The following is a 27,382-nucleotide window of genomic DNA, read 5'->3' as shown; positions in this document are numbered from 1 at the left end:
CAGATATACTTTTTCCTTGAACAACAGTAACGAAGCTCTTGCGGGATTCGACGTTCAGAGTTTGACCAACACGCTTCCACCACCAGTAAACTCCTCAATTAAAAACTTCAAATCTCTCCTATTTCCGCAAAGGGGGTGTATAACATGCCCCTGCAGGAGCATAATGTCCCTGTATTCCCTTGGGCAAAAGACCGAACGTTTTTTTTTTTTTTAATCTGAAATTTTGGGAACTAGTGAGGAATCACTACATGATCGTTATCAAAACCAAAATCGAATTTTAAATTTTAAAACGCTTAGATCTTACCCTCAAAAACTTGAATAGTCAACATTCAATCATGAGACATTATTTTTTTTAATCAATGGATTGAAGAGGTTCATATCCGAAAATAACTCGTACTTTAAGTTTTACTCGAGGAAGAAAACAGATAATATGCTCCCATGGAAATAAATCTTTTGCCTTTCTCAAAAAAGGAAACCTGTAATGGCTTGCCGCACAACTCCTATCATAATATCACAAGTTAGCTGAATGAGTATATGATCAAATGACTCGAGATTATTTGAGTGTTTGATCATTAATCTTCCTTTTACAAATCTCATAAGGTGATTGAGGCATCCCCTTCTTGCAAGAGGCACCTAATTAAAATAAAAGAATATATTTAAGATAAAAACCAAAATGCCCAGGTAACGTTCAAAGTATTTTGATCAAATTATTTTACTTTAATAAATATTTTTTATTAAGTGTGCCCTGCAAAGACTGCACACACACAAAAAAACATTCATAACAAGATTATCTTTACAAAGGCCAAGGTTTGTATGAGGTACTCTAAAATTTATTGGAGTGTATACTTTCGGTATAAGAGACACCATGATGACTTCAAAACCATTTTTAATCCTGATTATGAAGTATAAAGTTCTAAAATACATACAGATCAAGCAGATCCATAAATAATTAAACATTTTTAAACTATAATTTTAAGATAGCTTGTTACAAAAAGCATTATTTTTTAATTTTGAAATTATTTTTCTTTTATATCCATACATTTTGAGGTCCAGATGATTAGTTAGAAACAATGGTTTAAAAAACGGATCGGTGACCCGGATCGGGCTTCCAAAAAACCGATCCGGATCGGCGAATCGGCGATCCGGATCGGGAATCGGGTGAATTGGTCAGTATAAAGCTTAAAAAAAATTCAAAAAAAGTATTAAAATTCATTATAAATATTTTTTTTTAGGAATTCAATAAAAAATGAGGGTACTCCATTAAGAATTTTCATGTTTTTGAATGAATATGCGAATATTGATATGTTCTTTCCCTGCATGAACCGCCATTCAGCATTTAATTTACAGTATTTCGTGCTCATCCCTACACTGTTGCTGTTGGGACTCGATATGTGAATAATATGGCTGGGATAGGGTGGCCTCAGAATCATCATCTCTCTCATTTTCTCTTTGAATAATATGGATTAAAAAAAAAATAACAAATTTTCAAAAAAATCGATCATGGATTAAAAAAAAAATCACAAATTTTCAAAAAATTCTATCATGAATTACAAAAAAAAATTCGATCATGGATTAAAAAAAAAAAAATCACAAATTTTCAAAAAATTCAATCATGGATTACATAAAATTCGATCATGGCTTACATAAAATTCGATCATGGATTACATAAAATTCGATCATGGATTACATAAAATTCGATCATGGATTACAAAAAAAAACAAAAAATTCAATCGTGGATTACAAAAAAAGAAAAAACAGTTCGATCATGGATTACAAAAAATTCAATCATGGATTACAAAAAACTCTATCATGGGTTACAAAAAAAGCAAAAAACAAAAAATTCAATCATGGATTATAAAAAAAAAAACAAACATTTCGATCATGGATTACAAAAAAAAAACAAACATTTCGATCATGGATTACAAAAAATTCTATTATGGGTTACAAAAAACCAAAAAATTCGATCATGGATTACAAAAAAACAAAAACAATTCGATCATGGATTACAAAAAAATCGATCAAGTATTACAAAAAAATCTATCATGAATTACAAAAAAAAAAAAAAAAAAAAAAAAAAAAAAAAAAAAAAAAATATCCATACGGACTCGCCGATTCCGTATAGTGAATCGACGATTCACTGTACAGAATCGTCCGGTTCTCTCTAGAACCGGACGATTTCCGATTTTTTAGGCGATCCGGTCCCCTTTTCATAATTTTCGAGTCGAACCGGGCGCGTTTTTTAAAACACTGGTTAGAAAGCTTTCCAACATTGCAATACTCTCTTCCATTAGATTTTTAGTGTGCACCTTACTTTGAGCTTGCAACCCTATATGCACCCTTTTTTTTCCTTAGAAAATACCTAATATAAAAGGATAAATGTTTGGTGCATCCAAGCCCGTACCTGTTACCATGCGGGCTTGGAGATCTACACCATCTATCAAAGTAAGTGTAGATCTACACTATAAATAATAATTCTTCAAAGAAAAAGAAAAAAATCAACTGTTCAAATATTTTCTCTAAAAAATACTATTCTGATACTTAAAATTTATTTATTTTTACAGATTAATAATCTACATGTTAAAGATTATATATCCCCTAAAAATTAGGATTAAATTCTATTTAAAAAATAAACTTTTAAGGAGCCCGCATTTCTACATGTGAGTCCATGGACTCATAGAAACCGTGTACAATATAAAAACCATGTTAGCCATAAAATTGTGATTGGGGCTCCAATTTAGATGTATAAGAGTTTGTGTTCTCTAAAATCCTTCTAATTTTAAAGTGTTCTTTGTCATTCATTGGATGTGATACTCCAATAAATAAATCTTACTTTTTTTTTTTGTTTTCTTTCTTGAATGCGATAGTCAAATAAACCTCACTTTTTTTTTTTGTTTTCTTTTTGGTAAAGTATAGTCTTAATTCACAGACATTGGACGGTCTAAAAGTATAATCGCCTCCCGTCTATTGATCCGATGAAATCGGAATCAGAGTAGCGAAGGAGTCAGGGATCGTTCTAAAAAATCGCCTCTTCCTGTTTGGACATTGCTGCAGGGCATCGATTGTGATCATGTTCATGCAGTCCCTGCACTAGGCAGTGGTGCTGTCAGCCCTGCACTGCACTGCACTGCACTGGGCAAGGCCAAAGACTCGATCAGGGCTCGTGCCTGAGGCGGTGGAGTTGAAGCCTCTGGAGATGGGGACATTGGCTTTGAGGGATTGAAGGAGGCTATTCAGGTTCTCCTCATAACTGCTTCCTGCCGTGTAATTTGTAGAGCCCAAGCAAACTTCAACTGCTTTTGCTATATGCGGGAGAAGCATGAATCGCAGAAGTGAAAAAAACAGGTGACTTGTAAACACAATCAAACGTATCTCTCGCTTTCCGCCTCTCTCTCTCTCTCTCTGCTGTCTTTAATTCTGTCTGCTTTCTCTACTTCTCTCACTTTCTCAATTTGCTGTTTGTTTTTTTTTGGGCATGTATTCCACGCTCCCTCTCCCTCGAGAGTATGGTTTACTTCTACTCCTTCAGGTAGACGGCCTATTTGGGAGATTTTTTATTAACCTAAAGTTTTGGTAATCACCTAATAATCACTGGATGATATTTCTCAAAAACAAATTTTGAAATATGAGTTTTTTAACAGTTAGATCTCACCTTTAAAAATTGGATGATTTCTATTCAATCTTGAGACATTATTTTTTTCAAGCACTTTGAGGGAATTAAAAATATTTTTTATTAAAATTAATTTATCTGTTAGAACGTTTATATCCTAAAATTTAGGGTCTCAAAATTATAGAAAATTGTTTGGTGCCATCAAGCCCGCAAGTGTTATTATGCAGGCTTGGAGATCTACACCATCCACCAAAGAAAGTGTCGATCTACACCATAAATATTAGTCCTCCAAAAGTAAAATCAACCGTTCAAATATTTTTTTCTAAAAATATCATTCTAGTTTTTTATTTATTTATTTTTACAGATTAATAATCTGCATGTTGAAGATTATGTATTCTCTAAAACCAAGAGTAAAGTGCATTTCAAAAATGAATTATTAAGGGGACCTCATTTATACATATGAGTCCATGGACTCATAGAAATCGTATCTTAAAATTATTCTTACATGGGTAGCTGTAGAGGTAAGGTGCGCCTTCAAAATTTATCATGGCATATAATTTTGATGTAAAATGTTCTTAGAATTATCTCAAAATCTATTTTTATATCTAATTATAAAATTTTAAATTTCAAAAATGGTTAAAATCAAGTAGATCTATAGACATATGAAAATATTGAAAATGGACGGTGTAGATAATATGTTGTAAAATGCACTATTTCTGAGACTTAAAATCTTTTTATTTTTCATGGTCATACATCTCGATCTCGAGATGATCAATCAAAGGGTTTTTCAACATTAAAACTACCTTTTCCGATAGATTTTTGAGGTGCATCCATAGCTCTACATTATAAGGTTGCAACCTTATATAAACCTTTTCCTTCTTAAACAGGTTTTATCTCAGGGTGTAAATAAACAGTATACTCAAGGAAATATAATATCTTCACTTAAAACATGGCGACTCCACCAAGGCCATGACATCGGAGTTGTTATTGATGTGGAAAAGCAAAGCCAAAGGCTTTTTCCTTCGTTTTTTTCTAGGGAAAATTACAAACCAATCTAACTTTTTTTCTCTTTTTTTTTTTCGAAACAAACTTTCTATGCAAATACCCTCAAGAGAAAAAATTCATTATTTTTAGACAAAATGCCATTCTCAAACACTAAAATCATTTTGGCCAAATTTGACGTTGACTTTTGGACCCCAGTAGCATATTGTCAGAACGCACATCACATTGCCGGAGCGCACAAGTGCCAGACCACCCTAAGACAACTAGCAGACTGAAACCTGGACTGTGCCAGAGCCCAATAGCACAATGTCGGAGCGCACATCACATTGCCGGCCCTTTACTTAGTGCTGGAACCCTGTAATCCAGTAACATCTACTATCAGATTGCTTTTTGCAACTGCCCAACCGTACTTTACACAATGTCGGAGCCCTAATGTTGGACCGTAACTAGAGCCCTACTACCGGACCACAACTGGAGCCGTACTGCCGGACCGTACTTACACAGTGTCAAAGCCCCTAGTTTGGTGAGATAGATGAGAGAGAGGGCCCTAATGTCGGACCGTAACTGGAGCCCTACTGCCGGACAGCAATGGGAGCCCTACTGCCTAACCGCACTTGCACAGTATCAAAGCCCCTATTTTGGTGAGAAAAAAGAGAGGGAGGCATTTTAAAGTAAAAGCAAGGGATGGTAGTTTAGCCATTTTTTTTACTTTTTATCTTAGTTGGGGGTATTTGCATAGAAAATATATTTAAAAAAAAAAAAAGTGAAAAAAAAAGTCCGTATAAAGTGTAGTCTTTGGGTTTTTGTAATCTTTTCCACTAAATTTCAGTTGGGCGTATTTGCATATAAAATATATTTAAAAAAAAAAAAGGTGGAAAAAAAAAAAAAAAAGGGTTAGAACAAGTCCGTAGAAAGTGTAGTATTTGGGTTTTTGTAATCTTTTCCACCAAATTTCGTGCAAGATGGGAGCCACTTTCTTGTTGACGCTGTGCAGAAGTGTATGGAGGCGTTTGTTAATGCGGACTGCGTCATGGAAATGACCCGCTCTTTCGTTAATATTGCTATTTCTCCTAGATCCAAATGGACTTCCGTGTAGTATACACTTACTACGGATGCAAGATGCGTTGCATGTTTTTAGCCGTTCATTTTCATGAGTAGAAATGATATTGTCAGAGGACACGGTTTATACGAGTCTGCGTTCTCATATGAAGGTATGTATTCTCTCTCTATTATTTATTTTTTGAGATGGATTTTGCATTAAATATTTTAAATATATATAATCTCTAATATTTATCTAAAGAAGGGTGAGGATCTTAAACTTTTTTTTTACCATTTATTTTAATCCTTTGTGGCGGCGCCATTTTTTTGCGTCCATCTTTAAGATGGATGCTTGGTGCGTCAAGGGACGTAAATATAGTATTCTATCCCCTGACGCACAATAATATTTTCCAATTATTCAATACAATTGTTCTCGATAGTTAAAAAGTATTTTAGAAACACCTCGATTATAGCATGTTTTTGTTGCACATTGTATAACAACTTCCTTGGGCGAAAGTGTCACTTGAGAGATTTTTTCATATTTAAAATTTGGGACGCATATTTTTAAGAAACATAATGGATTGGATGTTCTTCAACACCGAGATCTTGCCCTTCAAAAATTGGATAGCTCTTGTTCAATCTGGCACATTAGTATTTTCGAGGAACATAGAGAGTCCTATTTAATTTTTGTATGAAGTTCATTGTTAGATTCTACATGCTGCAACCCCAAATGTTTGGTCTCCAAAAAATATTCATAGCATATCGGCTGGTAACGGACTAGGTGGCCCAATTCTGCCCCAAAGAACTAGGGCTTGGGCCACAAAATTATAGAATTGAGGTTGGCAAGGCTTGGGGCCCATAGTACTGGCCCGGTCTAGCTCAGCCTAATCCTATTTCTTTTTCCTTTTCTTCTTAATTTCTCTTTCATTGTATGTGACCTTGCCAAACTCGTCTTTGACAAGGCCAAGTCTCAGCCTGGGCCAAGGCCTCTACAACCCTGTTTTTTTTGTTTTTTTTGGTAAATAAATTCTTAGCCTCTTTAGCCCAATCATTTAACAATACTTCAACAAAAGGTTTTTACTGTAAAAAAAACTCCCTTATGTGATTAAATATTGGAGTTTTCTCACATCAATTGGCTGCTAATTAGTACGAAAAAATACGTTTGAACCAACTAGTACAAAAAAAAAAAGAAAAATTTCATATAAAACCCTAATTCTTCGTATTATTTCATGGTATACATTCTTTTCCTTTTTTTTCAAGCGGCATAAAAAAAACCTCTAAAGATTTCATCATACCCCATTATCTCTTATCTCCATCTTTTATTGACTTTTGATTATAAAAATTAGCCCCAACAAATCTTTTGTATCATTTTAACCAATAAACTTTTTTAATGGGTGGAATAGAAAAAGAAGGTTAAAAACGTTTTTGGGGTGAAATGATGTAAAAATATTTATTAGGGCTAATTTTTATGGTAAAAAGTCAATAAAAAAGGGAGATGAGAGATGACGGGGTACGGTGAAATCTTTAGGAATTTCTTTATGCTCCTTGAAAGTAAAACGGAAAGAGGGTCTACCATGAAATAATATGAGGAATTACAGCTCTATACAAACTTTTCTCAAAAAAATATGTTGTGACCAGTGGTTTAAAAAACGAACCGGTGCCCTTGATTGGGCACTCCAAAAATCAATCCGGATCAGTGAATAGGCTATCCGGATCGGGAATCGACTGAATCGGTCGGATTAAGCTTTGAAAAAAATTCAAAAAAATTATTAAATTTCATTATAAATGTTGTTTTTTAGGAATCCAGTAAAAAATTGGGGTATTATTGCATTATTAACTTTCATTTTTTTCATCAATTTACGAATATTGAGATGTTATTTCCCTATATGAAATTATGTTAACCATTAAATTTACATCATACAAATCTTGAATTGGCAAACTCTAATCCGCTAAAAACAAACCCAAATTATTACAACCTAATTAACTATGATATTATATATTGAAAGTAAAATAGTTGGTTTATATTTTATAATTATTTTATTAAACAAATAATAACAAATCCAAAAAAATAAGAATATGTTGTGCTACATTTTTTTTGCTTGTTTTATTTTTTATTTTTACTTTATTTTCTTCCTTTTATACTTTGTTTTTGAAATACCTTTTCTTTTTTATTTGTCCCTTTTACTTTATTTTGGTTTTTGTAGAGGATAAAAAAGGTGTTTTTTTAAAAAAAAACCTTTTATTTTTTTATTTTTTCCTTTTACTTTATTTTGTTTGGACAAATTTGTGGTAGAGGACAAAAAAAGGGATGGCGCCCAAGGGGTTCGAAGTCGGGACTTATAAGAAAAATTTAAGAGCCAAAGCCAATAGTGTATAAATATTATAATCATTTTGCGTGCATGTGGTAATTATCCCACATCTTTAATCTAAGTGTGCATACTGGAGGGGCATTACTAGATGCGTTGGTTGCGTTGCAGGCTGCTTCTCAATACTGAGATTCCATGCGCGCTTAACGTGAGGCAATAAAAATATGCTCTTAAATTTTAAATAAATTACAGACTTTGGCCTAACAATTTTTAGCACTTGAAATCGATTGTGTAACTGTAGTGACTCGGCGAGTTTCACAAGTTATCATTACGAATCCGTCCGGCTCTCTCTAGACATGTTATCGCTATGAACCCGTCCGGTTCTCTCTAGACATGGGCAGTCGGTTCCCGTCCGGATCTCTTTAGACATGGGTGGTTTTTTGTATTTTGGTGGAATCGGCACACATGAGCGGTTTTTTGTATTTTGGTAGAACCGACACGGGGTGCCGATTCCTGTGTCGAGCCAGGATGAGGATGTTTGGACATGGGCGGTTTTTCGTGTTTTGGTAGAACCAGCACACATGGGTGGTTTTTTGTATTTTGGTGGAACCGGCACACATGGGTGGTTGTTTGTATTTTGGTGGAACCTGCACGGGGTGCCGGTTCCCATGTCGAGCCAGGATGAGGATGAGGATGTTTGGACATGGGCGGTTCTTCGTGTTTTGGTGGAACCGGCATGAGGTGTCGATTCTCTCGTCGAACCGGGATGAGGATGAGGATGTTTGGTGGAACCGGTTTTTTTTATTTTGGTGGAATCGGCACACATGCGAGGTTTTTTGTAGTTTGGTGGAACCGGCACGGGGTGCCGATTCCCCGTGTCGAGCCTGGATGAGGATGAGAATGTTTGGACATGGGCGGTTCTTCGTGTTTTGGTGGAACCGGCATGGGGTGCCAATTCTCATGTTGAACAGGGATGAGGATGAGGATGTTTGGTGGAACCAGCACGGGGTGCCGATTCCCGTGTCGAACAGAGATGAGGATGAGGATGTTTGGTGGAACCAGCACGGGGTGCCGATTCCCGTGTCGAACCGAGATGAGGATGAGGATGATTTGCAGGCCTTTCAACAGTCGCTAGGGAGATGGCCTTTCCGGTGCAGTTCAGGTTGGTTGTTGTTTTGGTGGAACCGACAAGGGAGTGCCGACGTGTCGAACAGGGCGAGTCCGGTTCGACTCGGTGACTTTTCAAACACTGGTTGTGTGACCAATTGGTGTGAAACTTTATCACACATATAATCACATGAAGGAGCTTTTTAAAAAGGGAAAAGTTTTAATAAGGTTGCAACCTTAAAATGTAGAATCACATATGCACCTCAAAAATCTATCGGAAATGTTGTTTTAATGTTGAAAAAACCCTCTAATCCATCATCTCGACATCGAGATGTATGAATATGAAAAAAAAAAAAAAGTTTTTGAGTCCCGAAAATAGTGCATCTTGCAACACATTATCTAGACCTTTTATTTTCAAGATTCTCTTATATTTATAGATATACTTGATTTTAACTAATTGTAAATTTTTAAATTTTCTAAATAGGTATGAAAATAGATTTTAAGGTAATTCTAATAATTTTTTACAATAAAATTATAAAGTGCGTCTTAATTGGATTGTTTAAGGTTGCAACTTTATAGAAACCGCACCCTTTTAGAAATATTTTTACTCAAATAGTTTTACCCGTGCCAAATGTGCCCTAATAAGAGAAAACGTATCATCCGATTTTATAAAAACAAGCCACATGATGTGCGGTATTAGCATGTCAATTTGTTTAGAATGCGATTTTGATTTCAACGAAAATGGTAATGTGGGTGAGAACAATCAAACGTTGTTATTACCGATGAATAAAAGGCCTTTAAAATATAAAACTATGAGCAATTTTATTAGCGTTGTTATTGAGAATGCTCTTTTTATAAAAAATAAAAAATAAATTGAGATTGCTCTTCCATTTTACTAAAAAAAAAAAAGAAGAGCAATCTCAAATATTATTTGTACCTACATATTTCATCATTCTCTCACGTCAAAGGCAAGGCATGTTAGAACTTGGAAGTGGGTTCGTTAGAAATTCACGCTCACAGCATCCATACACTCACTAGAAGCCCCGTGCCGAGACACTATATTGAAAAGGACAAAATTTATATAAGTGTGAGGCTCTAAACAATCAAATTAGGGCGCACATAAAACATTTCACTAGAACAGGTTGTTTTGATGCCCAAATATTTTTAAATTGATCAGCTTGGTATCAAGATGCATGGACATGAGAAAAAAATAGATTTCAAGTTTTGAAAATAGTGTCTTGTAATACCTTTTTAAACCATCAATTTTCAAGTTTTCATAAATCTGCTGGATCTACACTATTTTTTAAACTTTAAATTTTGTAATTAGATATAAAAATATATTTTAAGGCTATCACAAATATATTTTAAGGCTATCACAAACATTCTCGACACTATTTGAAGGTAGGCTTTATTTTGATTGTTTAAAGCCTCGCCTTTATACAAACCGCACCCTTATAAAAAAGGGATATGTTAGAGTACTCGTATAGGTGAATATTTAATTAAGGGCCAGAGCAATTTATAATGGGAAAAGTACAGATATCCTCAAGTTTGTACTTTCTAGACAACCTTCCCCCAACAAAACTTTTCTTTGCAACTTTTACCCCAAATCATACTTTTTTAGCAAATAAACACCCAAGTCAAAAAAAAAAAGTAAAAAATACCAAAATGGCCTCTTGTAAGATAAAGTACCTCTCTCTTTGCCAGTCGTGGTCTCGGTCTGACAATAGGATAGCGGTCTGGCACTAGCTGCACGCGGTCCGACAATTGTTTCTTTGTCTAGGTTGTCGGTTCGGCAAAAGGAAATGCGGTCCGGCACTAGGTGCCCTCGATCTGACAAATTTTTGATGGGGTCCGGCAGTTGTTCTACACGGTCCGGCACATGATGACTTCGGTCTGGCGCGTCTTTACCTCGGTCCCGCACATCTTTACCTCGGTCCCGCACATCTTTACATCGGTTCGACAATCGTTTACTACGGTCCGATAGTCAACTCTTGGTTGCGTATTTTACGAGGATGTGACGCAAGTTTGTACTAACAAGGGCATTTTGGTCTAAATAAATATAACTTTTTGACTTTGGGGGGGGGGGATTTGCTAGAAAAATATTTTTTGGGGTAAAAGTTGCAAAAGTAAAATTGGTTGGGGTGAGGTTGTGTAGAAAGTCCAAGGCTAGGGGATATATGCAATTTTTCCTTTTATAATTGTACTCAACAAATTTTGGATATTTTTATAACATTGTTTTCTACATTAAATAGTTTTTTAATAATGATATTTTAGGTCATTAGGAGAGATGTGAGTGTGTGATATCATCTACATAGATTTGACATCACTCACATAAAACATTTAATGCTCTATGTAGGTGATGTCACACCCCATGTGAATGATATCACACATCTCCTAATGACCAAAAGTATCTTTACCAAAAATATATTATATTACAAAATAATGGTATGTAAGTGTCTAAAATTTGTTGAGTACAATTGTAAAATGCTCTATAGTATTAGCACCTTAACATAACCGTTTAATTAATGTACTCAAGTATTTTGGACACTCATATACATTTGTTTTACAATATAAATTTTTTTAAGAGACAACACTTTTCGTAATTATGAGGAGTAAATGGGATATTTTTATGATAAGAAGCAGTCATTGCTCCATGGGAGTCATATCACAATAATGTCATCATTCCTTATAAGTAATATATTCTTTCGATCGAGAATTTTAATTTTATCTCTGATTAATTATCTAAAATACCCCTAGACAAAAAAGTTGTTATATAATAGGATAAGGGTATTGAGTGTTAAAAAACATTGAATACATTATAAAAATACTCATGTACATGCATACCCTACCATAATTCTATAAAAAATACCAAAGCACAAAACATATCTACATTCATGAGGTCGTAGTCTATCTCTCGGTTCTACTATCATCTTCTCTCTCTCTCTGCCATGGTCATGTCTCTTGATTCCCAGATTATACACTATACCCTCTCTCCCATACACATTGTATGAAGTCATCTCTCCAGGATGTGCCTTACCGGACTCTCTCTCATGGCATGTATTGGCCTCACAATGACCACTTGGGACATAACACCCTCCCCCTCCCTCTCTCTCTCTCCCTCTATAGCTACATCTCAAGTAAATGCCCCTAACTTACATTTTGGAGTGCCAATGGTCCCGCCCAGGCTAGAGGCTATCGGGCAGGGCCTAGATTTTGGATCAGGTTTAGGCCAACTTTCGGCCGGGCTAGGGCTATATGAAGATGTCCAGCGATTTTCGAGGTTGGTCGGACCATACACCGACCGACCCAAAAGCTCGAACTTTAAATGCGTCTCTTCTCTCTCTCAAAACTGAAAAGCCTAAACACCCGGTCTGCTTCTCTCTGTCTCTTTCTCTCTCTTATGCAGGCAATGATGGCTACGTTGTTGCGTGTGGAAGCTCTAAAATCCAACGAGTTGATTTTTTGCAAATAAAGAGCGAGAAAAATAAAATTTGAAATAAGCAAAAAAAATAAAACAAAAAAAAATATTGTAAAAAAAATACTCGGATTTATGTGGTTCACACCAAATAGCTATATTCATAGGCATGGCAAACTAAAATCCACTATACCGAAAAGAGTTACATCACGGATTTTGAGATACGAAATGTATCTTACTAATCATCGACAATACCCAGTCGAACAATCCTTGAAACTACTCTCCAGACCAATAACACCTATCATTTATCCTTCTTTCATACTCTGAGAACTATTACCGAACACACCAGATAGAGACGCAAGAGCAAAGAGAAACCAATTTTCTCTCTACAAAGAGGATACCATCCAAATTCTTCATGAGAACAACTTCTCTATAAGAAAAAAAAATATCTCTCCTTGCAGGCTAATTGTTTCTCTGACTGGAACCTCACTTTTCTCTCTAAAGACTCCTTCATATGCTCCTCCTCCTCCTCTTCCTATGTGCAAGAGGTCTATGCTCCTCCTCCTCCTCTTCCTATGTGCAAGAGGCCTTACCTCTATAGGGCACATTTTTTCATTTCTTTCTCATTTAATAGGTATAAAGTTATGAATCCCATAACAAATAGAATCCATATCCCATTAGGAAATGTGTACAAAAGGTAAATGGTCTCATTATATACTTTCCCTTAGGAAATATCTTGTGTTATTTGGTCTCCGAAAAACAAGAAATGTTACATCCTACAAAACATAAATCTTTATAAATATAGAAACTCTTCAATATCAATATCAATCCCAATAATATAGAATTTTCTTATGCAGGTGATTTTCAATATCACCATAATCAACATTCCCTCGTCTTCCGTGAAGAAAACAAACCCAAAAACCTCCCACCATTCAAGAGGCCCCAAGAATCACTCCATGGCGCTTTTGTTGTCTCACTAAAAACAAAAGGACACGGTTTGTATGAGTCCATGTAGAAAGGAGTCACCTCCCAAAAATCTATTTTTGTGATGGATTTTTTTACCTAATTTTTAAGGACATGTAATCTTTAACATGGTCAAAGAAGGGTGATGGCCTTAAACTTTCCTTTAACCCATATCATACCGGGGGAAAGAGGATGAGTTGTGTTAGGTAAGCAGCCAACTTAAAATTTTACTAAAACTTATCATTAGCTTATGCCAATTATTTAGGAAAAGGCTATGATGATTATGATGTAATAATCTCTAATATGACGATCATGAATATGAAAAAATAAATAAATTTTTAAAATTAAAAATAATAATTCTATTAAAAAAACATTCGGACCATTCGTTTCAATTATTTTTAAATGAATCACCTATTTGCATCTATCTTTAAAATGAATGTTTTCTACCTCGGGGACTACAAATATAGAAATGCGCTTCCAGTCTCCCGTCGCATGAAACAATTTTCCAAAACAAAATCAAACAAAGATGAAGACACCTCTTTCTTCACTAAAAACCTCACAGAAGCAGCCATAGCCAACGGGTGAAATATCTTCATCTCAATCCCCATAAAATATCCACCTCTCTTTCCACATAACTCATATCATCACCGATCTCTTTAAAGAAGCCAATCCTTCTCTCCAAAAACCCAACGCTTCTCCTTCCATCTTCACCAATAAAAGTCTTAATGACATTCTAAATGTAAATGAAATCCAAATCAATAGTACATCATACAATTTTTTAAAGGGAAAAGATCCAATAAACCTACTAGCCGATAGAATAGTGTAAGTCCAGTGGTCCATATTTAATATGGGTTGATCTGATTGTCACAATTATATTTCATATTTGAATTTTAATCATTTTCTAAAAATTCAAATTTTTGGAAATTTAAAGCGTCCAATCTTCTCTTCAAGGTACACCTAATAAAAATATTCAAAACATTATTTATAAAATAAATAAATTGACCAAAACACTCATGTGGTAATTTATTTTTTTAAATATTTTTATTAAGTTGGCTTATTTTTCAAGAGTAGACACTCAATTTTTCAAATGAATTGAATTTATAAAAAGAAATAAAAATTTGAATACTAAATCCAATCCTGACCACTGAAGTGCCACGTATTCAATATAGGCCATTGGGTGTTTACTATAGCTGTCAACTAGCGGACAGACCTCGAGACAAAATCTCTTGTACAGCTAAGCATCATGGCATAATTTCTCATACTCACAAGTTGATATGAACCAAAGAGTTTATAGCATTGTTGGAAAAATCGAGCGTTCTAACCGCTAATCGCCCAGTTTGATCTGAATCGGCCATTTGCCAATTCCGGTTTTAGGCGGTTTTGGTGATCGACCGGTATTTAAAAAGAAAAAATTCAAAAAAATGTGTATAAATTCCCAAAAAAAAGGAATTTGGTTTGTAATGCATTTTTTAATAGTCTTTACATTATGGCAAAAACTAAAAATTGTTTTGGTTATTAATACTCACTTTAATTCAAAAATCAATTCGTTAAAATCCATTTTGTCATTAATTTTCAACTTTATTTGAATCTCTTTTGTTTTAATCAATCTTTATATGTTTCTTATATTTTAGTAGACCCTTTTTTGTATCTTTTTATTTTTTCAATACTTTTTTGACCGCCCGAGACTTGCCCGGTTAGAATGGTTAAATCGACAAATTTACTGGTTAGACCAATTAAACCGTTTTTGAGCCAACCATTCCGGTTCGATTTTAGAAACACTAGCTTATAGAGCTTATCGTTCACATTCTTATAAATCAATACTATAAAAGGGTTTCTCTGACTCGCCCTTACTTTTCACCAAGTTAAACCGCACTTAAAAATAAAATACTATAAAAATTGAAAAGTCAAACATCAAATATAGTGCAAAAAAATTAATGGATCTAATTTCAATGGAGAATGAAAAACTATAAGATGTTTTAAAAGACATTCATGACCTTGTCATTAATGTCATGACTAATGTTGTGAGAACAATTGGCACCAAATTTATTTTTTCATATCTATTATGATTTTGCAGAATTTCGATTCCTCCATCCATCTCACACAAAGTTTCGAGTCCTCCATCTCTAAGTCATTCAGCTTGAAATATAGTGTCACAAAAACATTTCCCAAACTTAAATGCATGATGGTCAAGATGTTTATCATACCTCTAGCTGCATGATATTGAGGAAACAAGATATGATACTTATGTAAAAACCACTCATAACACAAAGTAACAATCATTTTTAACCATTAGATGTGAAATCTGACAGCTAGGATTGTATCATAAAGTTTAGCAAAAAAAATATTCTTAAACTTTAAGCACAATCAATAGTACATCGCTGTTGAATTTTGTGCTATCCAAAATCACCCACATAAAGATATTTTCATATTTTGTGGGATTGATTGAGATATTCCCATATTTGTGGGATTGAGATATTCTCATAATTGTGAGATTGAGATATTCCCATATTTTGTAGGATTGAAATTGCTATTGATAAGTTTCCTAAATGAAATGAAATCCAAAAAGATTAGGACACTTCGATTTATCTCTTGGTTTTTTAAGATATATGTTATATCAATAACTTCCTATTTTGTGTGGATTCCTAAGTATATACAGGGGATGAAAGTGCAGAAAATTTTGGTGTGTACAATTTGGGTCACCATATGGGTATAGTGGTTCCTCTAGAGAGAGAAGGAGGTAGAGGCTCATGTGCATAAGATGTGATTTCCTATTAGAGAAGAGAGCTTCCTTTGAACATGATGATGTCTCTTTTGGACTCCCTAAGATTGAAAGGCTAGTTTCTCGTAGCGAAGCGATTCCCATTTCCTAGACATTGGTATAGCTATGGAATAGAGATGAGAGATCGGCAGTAGTACCGTTTGGAAGAGCAATGACAGTAGGTTTAAAAGGATTTGCTCAACTTTAGTTTTTGTCAAGATTTGTTCCAAAATCTTCTTGTAACTTTCATTGGTGTAGTCCTTTTGGGTGAACCACGTTCTTGTGGTATGTATTTCATGAGTTATTTATCATACTTTATTTGTCAAATATTGACCCATCGGGTTTATTGCTTCCGCGCACAACAAACGATATTAGAGCACAACAATCGCGTCCAGAGCACAACAATCGCAACGTAAATTCAAAGGCTAAGTGAGATTATGATTTTCTTGTACCAAAATTAAACGGTCTTATTGTATAATTTTTATATATTAGATAGAACTTGCATTTTTCTAGTCTTCATTTTAATTTTTACAATTGATATTTCAGCACACAAAAGGGAGGGAAAAATCGTGTTTTGTACTGTTTTTATACCACTTTTCACAAAAAGCACGTGCCATTTTCTAATATCTATTATACTTGAAGACAGAGGCATATTTGTTACCGTTCAAATAATTCAAAAAAGAAAGGGGTGCGGTTTGTATAAAGCCGAAGTTCTAAACAATCAAAGTACAGCGCACTTTCAAATAGTATCGATAAATGTCGTTTGAGTACTTGAAATCTTGGTAATAGCCTTAAAATATATTTTCATCACTAATTATAATATTTATAGCTTAAAAAATAGTGTAGATTGAGGAGATCAACGAAAACTTGAAAATCTTGAAAATTGACAGTCCAAAAATGCATTACAATATGCACTATTTTCAAAACTTGAAATCCATTTTTTTCTCATGTCGATAGGTTGAGATGATCAATTTGAGGATATTTGAGCATCAAACAACCTCTTCTAATAAAATTTTTGAGGTGTGTCCTAATTTGATTGTTTAAAGCCTCACATTTGTATAAAATTTTTCCAAAAGAAAGAAAGCATATTTGTTATGTAGTAAATCATGATAGCAACGTCTAGAAACCTCTAAGATTACGATAAGAGATTTTTGGAGGAGTATGACACTGAACACCGATGCATGGTTTAGTGTAATACGAATGCATCCACCATTTATTCCCGATGATGACGGGTGGAGTTTCACCTTAGCTTTTGACCACGGACACCCTTCATAGTACCATTCATCCCTGCCATTAGTCATTGGCAATGGAAGGTGGATATGCCCGTGGTGGTACCATGCACAAGTGAGCGTATAGTACTCCATATGTCTCGTTGATTTTTTTTTTGCCCTACCTCGAAGCCTTGGGTACAATAGAAAAGGTGAAATGATTTTGTGCTCCCATGGGAGCACACTATCCATTTGCTCCCTCTAGTAAAACCCAAGCTAAGAGCACTTTTGCGACCCCAAACTTTGTGGATGTAGCATTTGAAAACCCAAGCTAGGAGTACCTTTAGACCCCAAATTCTCTGGATGTAGGCTCTTCTATCTAGCAACCAACCTCAAAAAGAAGAAAGAGAAAAAAGAAAGTTAAAAAATTTACTTTCTATGTGAAAAAAAAAATATATATATATATATATATAATGAGACTATTTATTTTTAGTATAAGGTGGTCAGAATCAATCTTGACTGCATTTATTTCATAGAACAAGCTCAAAGTTCAAAAGAAATCTTCTCCAACTTTGTGACATACCCAATCTATCAGATTTCACATCGGATGGTTATAAGTAATTGCGACCTCCATCTACTAGAGGTAAATGGACTCCATGTATACTGTGAAAAAACTTAAAAAAATTAATGTCTCAAGATTAAACAAGAACCTCCAAATTTTTGAAACTCAAAATCGTTTTTTTTTTTCTTTTAAAATACCCACTGTTGATTCTTGTGTAGATGCTAAAATGTCACATGAGTCCTCCCAAATAACTATTTTGCCCAAGAGAGTAAGCGTACAGTATGATCCCTCGGGAGCATGCTATACAAACTTAACAGAAATATCCCATGGCTTTCTAACTCTTTCGTTCCCGCCAATAATCTTACGGTTCGACCCTCATCTTTTGTTCACACCACAAAATATATACAACATAATCGATGTAGTAGTGTCCAAACTACTTAGGTCTTTGAGATATTTCAATGTAAAGAACACAAGGTCCATCAACCTCGTGTTATCGTCTTATATCTTCTATGAGACGCCCACATTGAGACAACTATCACAACCATGTCTTCTTCTTCTTCCTCTTCCTCCACCTCTACGTCTCTCAGATGCAACTACACATGGACTACACGCCCATCTTTGTCGGCCCATCGCCGGGACGTTAAAATTTTCTGGCCAACTGGAGATTTCCGGCAGTTATCAATCAAGGCCACAGAGGCCTCAAACATATTGGCAAAAGAAGAGGATGACAACAATGGTGTTAAGATCACCAGATTTCAAAATGGTTCGAGATTGCACGTGCTATCATCTCCATTTCTCTCTATCAGACCCCGGAGGATCCAAATTTTCCAGCGAAGTAAGACGTTCCGGATGGTATCAACTGAGGCAACCACCACTTCCAGTGTTTATGCCAAGGAAGCAAAAGGAGAAGAGAAAGAGGAAGCGGCAGCGAAAATTAGGAGGCTTCAGAATGGCTCGGACGTGAGGGGTGTCGCATTAGAAGGCGAGGAAGGAAAGGAGGTTGACTTGACTCCACAAGCAGTGCGGGCTCTTGCCGAGAGCTTTGGCTTATGGGTGGCGGAGAAGCAGGACCATCCTGGCCCCTTGAGGGTTTCCCTTGGGCGAGACCCCCGCATCTCCGGCGCTGAGTTGAGCTCTGCGGCCTTCGAGGGATTGTGCGATGCCGGATGTGAGGCCTTCGACATTGGCCTCGCCACCACCCCTGCCTGCTTCATGAGCACCATACTTCCTTCATTTTCCTATGATGCATCCATCATGGTAAGTTCCTAATATGGTGAAAAAATCAGTTTTATGTTTGAGATAAAATGGTGAGGTTTTTAGATAGGGCTTGATTGAGGCATTTTGGTTATATGCTATTTTACTTAAGGGAAATTTATCAAATTACTCAACAAATTAATACTTTACCAATATCTTTTGATTGAATTTCAAAATACCTATAGAAAACATATGGTCTTAAGTTGGGATGGCTACGAAAGGGTAAAATGTTAAATAGTTAGTATGTCATATGCATTTTGATTAATCTTCATTTACTTAAGTAAAGGAGAAATAAAAAAAATATACAAAGAGATCATTTGCATTTAGTACAAGGAGGTCTTAATACTTTAGGCCGTCAGATTTCAAATCAGATGGATATGAGTGTGTCTTTGACTAGACTTAAAGTCCAAAGACAAATTTTTTGTGCTTTGAGACAAACCTCAAGCCACCCAATTAGACATCTAATGGCTAGGAGTACTTGTAACCTCTTTACATTAAAGATAAATGGTCTCACAGTATACAATCCCAGGAGAAAAATTTTTCTTCTTTAAATTAAGTTGTGGTGGCAAAAGACCCGAACCAACCTGGGACCTGACGGGTAGACCCCTCCCAAGGTCCAGGTATGGGTCCAAAGATTGGACTCGACAGGTTGGGTCTAGGTTTGTGTCCAATTTATGAAATATATTGATATTTTTAATTTTTGGGTTGAATCTGGATTTTATATTATAGTTTTCCTTACAAATCTTTTGAAATTAGCTGACCCCAAAAAGTTGGACATAGGGATGATAATAATATCTTTTAAAATGATAATTTTGGGAGTGTATGCTTACAAGGGAGCATACTTCATAAAATCTTTTGATATGCGATTACCTCATGGTACACAGTCAACTCATTTTGGTTTTGGCCATGGATGCTCACTAGGGGGGACCAAATAGTCTCACTGTCACTATGCTCCCTAATGAGCACAAATTATTTTCCCTGAGTGTATTATTAGATGTAAATGAAAGAGCAGCAAGGGACTGGGCTTGAGCAACACCAAGGCTTGCTAGAGCACGTTATACTTTCAGGTCTCAATTTATGAAATATATATATATATATATATATATATATATATATATATATATAGATATTGGTCGGTCCTACGTTATATTTATCTGTACATATTTTTTGAAATTATCGAACGTCAAACAATTGAAAAAAAGCTCCGATGATAATAATTATATCTTTTGATATGATACTTGATACCTTTTGATATGATACTTTAGGGAGTGTATGCTGCGCTTACTAGGGAGCATACTTCATTAAATCTTGCGGTTACACGATTACCTCATGGTTCTTCCTCCACAGTCAACTCATGTTGGATTTGTCACGGATGCTCACTAGTGGGAACTAAATTTCACTATGCTCCCTAATGAGCACAATGTATTTTCCCTAAAGGCATTATTAGGTGTAAATGAAAGAGCGGCAATACACCGAGCTTGAGCAAGACCAAGGCTTGCTAGAGCACGGCTTGGCACCCTTGAGGGCTTGTTAGAGCACGGCTTGGCACCCTTGAGGCCCAGCCTTGCTCATGACCTAAGTAGCCTTGCTGGGCCCTATTAATGGGTCGGGCTGAGCCAAACCCAGAATAAAGCAACCATTTTTAAAAAATTCATTAAATAAAAGGCCGAAACCAGCCATGTTCCCTAGTGCAGGCTCAGCCCACCCCAGCCACTTGGCTGGATTTAAGCACAAGATTATCCTCTGGACAAATTTAGTGGCCCAGGCCATGTTTAAGGCCGGGCCAGGCCGTCCAGCCCATTGCCACCCTTATATTAATGTTAAGAATAATCCAATTGATTTTTTCTTGGCTTTTTTTAACCAAAGCTTAAAACAACACCGCAAGAACATTAAATCCTGATTACAATACTTATGTTGTTCATACTCCATATTATCTCCCTAAGTTCTGGTTTTCTTAACAAAATTTTGTTGGGAAATATTACAGATGACTGCTTCTCACTTACCTTTCACAAGGAATGGGCTGAAGTTCTTCACAGCTGATGGTGGATTGAATTCCAAAGACGTGGAGGAGATATGTGATAAGGCTGCTGCCATTTACTGTAGCAATGAGAAGCCAAGGGCAATTAGCACGGTTGGGGTGAGGGTGAGCAGTGTGGATTTCATGAGGGTGTATGCAGAGCACCTTCGCAACATTATCAAGGAGAGGGTGAACCATCCCCTCCACTATGATACTCCGCTCTTAGGGTTCAAGGTCTCTCTCTCTCAACCATTGTTTGCAAACTCGGCCGGTCCAACTTGGTACCAGCCCGTCAAATTGAAACCGGGTATCGGCCGATTTTGTTTTGGGCGGTTTTGGTGGTCCCGCTAGGTATTTAAAAAAAAATCAAAAAAATAAATAAAATTTCAAAAAATAAGAGATTTTTTTAATGTGTTTTTTATCATTTTGGCAAAGATTGAAAAGTGTTTTGGGCCTTTTGACCATGAATAAAAGTTATTGGTTTTCTAAAAAAAATGCTTGGCATTTGGTTTTCTTAAAAAAGAGGTTGGCATTTCATTAAGAGTGATTTAAGTATGGATCCTAAAATTTTAGGCAAAATATGAAATGCTCCGGTTATATGCGAAAATTATAAAGAAGGTCGGTCAACCCATTTTTTTTTTTTAAAAAAAAAAAAATCAAGATTTGGGTTAATCGATGGCAATTTTGAAAAAAAAAAAAAAAAAAAGAAGAAATGGGTTGACTTACTTTCTTTATAATTTCCACTTGCAAGTGGAGCATTTTGTATTTTACCTAAAATTTTACGATCCCTATATAAATCACTCTTTTTCATTATTACCCAAAAATAAACTACAGTAAAAAATAAAAAACAAAACCCATAACATTTTTAAAGTATTTTTAAAACAATAGAAATATTTGTGACCATGTCAGTGGATTCTATGTTGCAGATAGTGGTGAACGCTGGGAATGGTTCAGGGGGCTTCTTTGCCCGAGAGGTCCTTGATAAACTAGGAGCAGACACAGGAGGCAGCCTAAACCTCGATCCAGATGGCATGTTCCCTAACCACATTCCTAATCCTGAAGACAAGGTAGCCATGGCCACAACAAAGGCTTCAGTGCTCAGGCACCATGCCCACCTCGGCATCGTCTTCGACACAGATGTGGACCGGAGCGGCGTGGTTGATGAGAAGGGGAACCCCATTAACGGCGACCGACTCATCGCTCTCATGTCGACCATTGTGCTTTCTCAACATCCTGACTCCACTATAGTGACAGACGCGCGAACCAGCATTGCCCTGACCCGGTTCATAACAAGTAGGGGCGGCAACCATTGCTTGTATCGTGTCGGCTACCGGAATGTCATCGACAAGGGGGTGCAGCTCAACAGAGCGGGCGTGGAGACGCATCTCATGATGGAGACCACTGGCCATGGTGCACTCAAGGAGAACCGTTTCCTCGACGATGGTACCTTTTTTCCTCCTCGTTCATGACAAATATTTGCTTTTTTTCTTTATAAATCTCGAAATATTGTTGTAGATTTTTCACAAAACAATATAGTTTTAAAATTTACGTGAATTGTGCTTGTGTGTATTTTTTCTCACTAGATATTTTGAGATTTTTCCTAATGCTTTTAATCGAAGAAAAGAGAACGAAAACACTAGAAACAATGTAAAGTTAGAGAAGAACAAGCATTTTTTATATGGTTCTACAAAAGGAATGGGATTTGAGATGTAGTCTTACAATCATCAACTACGAACCATTGGATCTCAAGCCTGAATCCTAGAACAAGAATAAAGCTCAAAAAATAAATATCATAGTATTTTTCTTAAAAAAGGGGTCCCCATAGAGAGGGACCTCTATCATAAACATGGATAAAAAAAATTAAAAAGGACAACAAATAATAAATAACGTTCTCAATTTTATTTTCTTTCTTGCTTCTTGTTTTCAACCTCTTTTTTTTTTTTTCTTTCAACTTGATTGCTTGTTTAATCTTTCATTTTTTTGGCTTGGCCTAACTTGAAGAGAGAGAGAGAGAGCAATGGAGCTGTGTACTTTGTCCTACTCTCTTGTTCCCTATGTTATGAAACTATTTATTGTTTGTACAAGGAAGTTACAATCACTTTTTAGCAATTAGATGTGAAATTCAATAGAGTAAAGTATTTCACAGCATTCGAGAAATTTTGTTGTGGACTTTGTGTGTAAACATTGACACATCCTCAACCACACGATTTCAAATCTTACTGTCAATGATTATTGTGAAATCCTTGTATCAAAAGGAAATGTTTTCATTATATACCTTTCCATAGATAAATAAGAAACTTTAGAGATACCATTATTTAAGTTTTTATAAATTAGCCAATGTTCTCTATAGCCCATGTAAAGTTGGTCTTATTGTTTTTTATCATGATTTAATAGAAAAATATACAAAGAGACCATTTACTTTTAATACAAGAAAGTCACAATCATTTTTGTCAATCCCTAGACTCCAAGTTCAAAAAAAAAATTCTCAAACTTTGTGACACACTCAAAGCCATCCAATTTAATATCTAATGGGTAGTACCAATTGTGAGCTCCTTGTATAAAAAATAAATGATCTCATAATATACCATCTCGATTTAATATTACTAGTTTTCATTGGTGCATTTTTTAGGTGCCTATATGGTGGTGAAGATCATAATAGAAATGGTCAGAATGAGGCTGGCAGGCTCCAATGAAGGGATTGGAAGTCTTATTCAAGAATTGGAGGAACCCACAGAGTCTGTCGAGCTACGCATGAACATATTGACCCATCCCCAACAGGCTAAAGAGAGGGGAGCCCAAACAATTGAGGCATTGAGGAGATTCATAGAGGTAAAGAAGGATACCCTCTCTAATTCTTCATCTCTTTTTCTTTTTTCTCTTCAATGTCCATTATTATCATCTTAATCTTCTCTCAATTATTTCGGGGCGGGTTTCGGTGGGAACAGGGCCTAAACGATACCATCGTGGAATCAGTTCGGTCCTAAATAATTCCTATCTAGATCGACAATCCGGATCGGAAATCTGTTAGCTTTAAAACATTGCTTTTTACTATCAACATATGGAAAATATCTGCAACAACAATCTCTATCTTATCAAAAATGAAATCTTACGTGTTTAAAATCTTAAATGCTCGGACATTTCATTTGTCATGAACTTTATTTTGTTAATGATATTATAACTAGCTTTTCTCTATCTACTTGGAGTCACAAAATTATTTGGGAATAATGTTAATAGGAAGGGCGACTTGAAGGATGGGAATTGGATTCCTGCGGTGATTGTTGGGTCAGTGAGGGTTGCCTTGTGGACACAAATGATGAGCCAACGGCCATTGATGCTCATATGTATAGGTAAACACACCTATCTTTTTATTTTTGAGTAATGCATCATTTTCTCATAATTATATGTTTGTTACTGGAAATCGTACCTTAGCATTCAAAAAAAACAGAGAAAGAAATAAAGAAACGCACTATTAGGAAATATCTTCATTTTTCTCCAAACGCTTGATATTAGCCAGTGATTTTTAGAGAAAATAAATGGATATTCTTCCTTTTTTCAAACGCGTGATATTATCATGGGATTTTTAGAAAAAAAAGAAATAAAGTGCTCTTTTTAGGAAAAATCATTCATGAGTGGGCGGGTGTAAGAGTCCGTTGTAAAACGCTCGCCATGTTTATACCGTGTAAAATGTTTTTCAAAAAATCACATTTTAAATATCAAACATTTTATTTTTTATTTTTTATTTATGTTCATGATCATCTTAACTTAGATCATGAATCCTTACAATTTTAGATTAAAAATCCATTTCTAAGATGGTTTAAGAGGGGGCCCGCATATATATAGTATGAGTCGGCTGACTCATAGAAACCCATTCTTCTTTTTATCCAAATCATGATACTAGCACCTGATTTTGAGATAACCAGTAATATCATCTTAAATTGTACTTGTTTGTATGACAATTAATTTTCTTATATTATCTTACATGCAATAAATATACTATAGATAATATTATATTATTAAATGGTACAATATTATTTAATTTCTTATTTTTTTGGCATTTCCATCTATTAAAAGCTATTTCTAGCTAAAAACGAGTGCGTTTCAACCAATTGCTTTAAACAAATTTTTTTCAAAAGATAAAATTATGTATAAAACTACCTATAGGTTTATCTCAAACAACTGCATAATGGACAATGTAAAACAGTATATAATTCATTAGTAAGATTAATTTTATTGAAAGAGTAAATTTTCAGTGACAATGGTGCAACCGAACATTCTCTATATACTTTGGACCTTTTTTGACATATAGATGGCCATTTTAATTTCTCAAGATTTATTTTCAATGCATTTTGAAAATTTCTTAAGAATTTTTTATGTTGAATTTGTTTAAAATATCTGCAGCATTAGACATTTTCATCAAAATTCACTAATATTTTCAGGATTAAACACAATAATTTTAAAACCACCATGAAATTGCCAAGAACGACGATTTGTTACTATTACAGGGCCAAAGTTTGGGATGAAGAGAATGGACAATACGGATGGGTGCACATTCGTCAAAGCGTTCACAACCCTAATATTGCCATAAACATGCAATCTTCAATTAATAGTGGTTGCCAATCAATGTGTAGGATGCTCTTTGAAAGGTAAGATTCTCGCTATATAAGAGTGGCAATGGACCATCCTTGGCTTAGCCTGACCCTAACCCCCCATAGGACCGGCCTGAGCCCAACCTTGGTCTAGGTCTCAAGGCTGGGCTAAATACAATAAAAGTAAACAGAGAAAAATAAGGAAAGAAACGACCGAACTGGGTCCACCCTGTTGCATCCCTAGTCCAAGCCCCGCCTTGTCCTTGTCTCAGGGCTTGGCTCTGTAGCCACATTTTGTGGCTCAGACCCTAGTTTTTTAGGATCATGCCGACTGGGCAAACTGCCAACCGGCCCATTGTCAGCCTATGTTCCTTTCTTATTGGTTTCTTATTTCAAATTTATTGTGTTATCATGATTTTAAGGTGCTTTCTCTTCAGGTTTATCAGGGCAAACAGTTTAGACGAAGATCTAGACACAAGTCAAGTCGAAAGTTTTGCAAGAAAAGGATTTCATGCATGATTCCCAGCTTCCACTAAGAGGCTCGTAAATTGGTGCAAAATAGATAGAGTATAATACTAAAGGAGGATGTGTACACCATATACATGCTCTTTTTTGTGTAAATAATTGGCATGGGCATTGGCATCGGCCATGGTCACATGTTTCAAAATGTTTCTCATTTAAAAGAATTAAGGCTGGGTAATCTTGTTTGGGATTTTTTTGAAACAAAGTTCTAGGATTTGAACCCATGACCTTCTTCAATCAAATCAAATGATACATCTATTTAAGTCGAAGCACAAAGGCAGAAATGTGTCTCATATTAATAATGGGGTCTATATGAGTGAGGTCTATATATATCAATAATGGGATTTATATGGGGTGAGTTTATATAAGGTGTCAACCTAAAACAATCAGATTAAAGCGGACCCCTGCAGGCTAGAAGTGCATTTCGTGTGCCGAAAACCCCTACAATGGCTAGAACGTCTAGATGATGTGTTAAAAGACGCACTCTTTTTTAGGGGCTAGAATTTTTGCTTTTTTTTCTTTTTATACATATATCTTGAGTTTAAGATGATCAATTAGAAGGCTTTTCAGCCTCAGAATAACCTTTTTCCAATATATTTTTGAGGTGCGCCATGCTTTATATTATAAATGTTCATGCCATATATATCCTTGATATAAGGAGGTCTTTGGTTGCACCTGATTGATGATATGTAACTTTGTTTGTCGCTTGGGCTTCACCCTCCATGTATATAAGATAAGGAAAAAGTTTATACAAGGAAGAACTACGGATGCACCTCAAAAATCCATCGGAAAACTTTTAATGTTAAAAAACCCTTTCATTGATCATCTCAACATCGAAATGTATGATCATGAAAAATAAAAAAAATTTAAGTCTTAAAAATAGTGCATTTTACAACATATTATCTACACCGTCCATTTTCAAGATTTCCATATGTTTATAGATCTACTTGATTTTAATCATTTTTAAAATTTAAAATTTTATAATTAGATATAAAAATATATTTTCAGGTAATTCTAAGAACATTTTATATCAAAAT

At 35.3% G+C, this 27,382-nt stretch overlaps 1 protein-coding gene and 1 long non-coding RNA gene across 4 annotated transcripts; both read left to right on the top strand.

The window, feature by feature from the left end:
- The first annotated feature begins 2,857 nt into the window (after positions 1–2,857).
- Positions 2,858–16,507, top strand: LOC148778960 (uncharacterized). 3 transcript variants are annotated; one of them, XR_016048130.1, is made up of 3 exons: positions 2,858–3,342; positions 5,604–5,820; positions 16,086–16,507. It is a non-coding gene; the product is annotated as an uncharacterized LOC148778960 (long non-coding RNA). The 3 variants fall into 3 exon arrangements; XR_016048129.1 differs by lacking the exon at positions 16,086–16,507 and adding an exon at positions 8,255–9,270 and having other exon boundaries at positions 2,974–3,342; XR_016048131.1 differs by lacking the exons at positions 5,604–5,820; positions 16,086–16,507 and adding an exon at positions 10,841–11,133 and having other exon boundaries at positions 3,024–3,342.
- Positions 16,508–18,496: 1,989 nt separating this feature from the next.
- LOC18428740 (phosphoglucomutase, putative / glucose phosphomutase) lies at positions 18,497–26,567 on the top strand. The gene is made up of 7 exons (XM_006838040.4): positions 18,497–19,223; positions 21,205–21,471; positions 22,164–22,680; positions 23,867–24,066; positions 24,472–24,584; positions 25,740–25,880; positions 26,261–26,567. Exons 1-7 carry the CDS (start codon positions 18,510–18,512, stop codon positions 26,340–26,342), a joined length of 2,034 nt encoding a protein of 677 aa, XP_006838103.1. The 5' UTR covers positions 18,497–18,509; the 3' UTR covers positions 26,343–26,567.
- Positions 26,568–27,382: the final 815 nt, after the last annotated feature.

Source organism: Amborella trichopoda, chromosome 13 (assembly GCF_054954075.1).
Source record: "Amborella trichopoda isolate Santa Cruz 75 chromosome 13, AtrichopodaSantaCruz75HAP2 v2.0, whole genome shotgun sequence".
NCBI classification, from domain to species: Eukaryota; Viridiplantae; Streptophyta; class Magnoliopsida; order Amborellales; family Amborellaceae; genus Amborella; species Amborella trichopoda.
The sequence above is the reverse complement of the archived record's forward strand: the minus strand, read 5'-3'. Positions and strand labels throughout refer to the sequence as shown.

Excerpts from the sequence above, each read along its gene's own strand:
- LOC18428740 (XM_006838040.4), top strand. The coding sequence starts at position 18,510 with ATGTCTTCTTCTTCTTCCTCTTCCTCCACCTCTACGTCTCTCAGATGC. Across the intron at positions 22,681-23,866 it reads GAACCGTTTCCTCGACGATG|GTGCCTATATGGTGGTGAAG; the intron begins GTACCTTTTTTC and ends TGCATTTTTTAG. Across the intron at positions 25,881-26,260 it reads TGTAGGATGCTCTTTGAAAG|GTTTATCAGGGCAAACAGTT; the intron begins GTAAGATTCTCG and ends CTTTCTCTTCAG.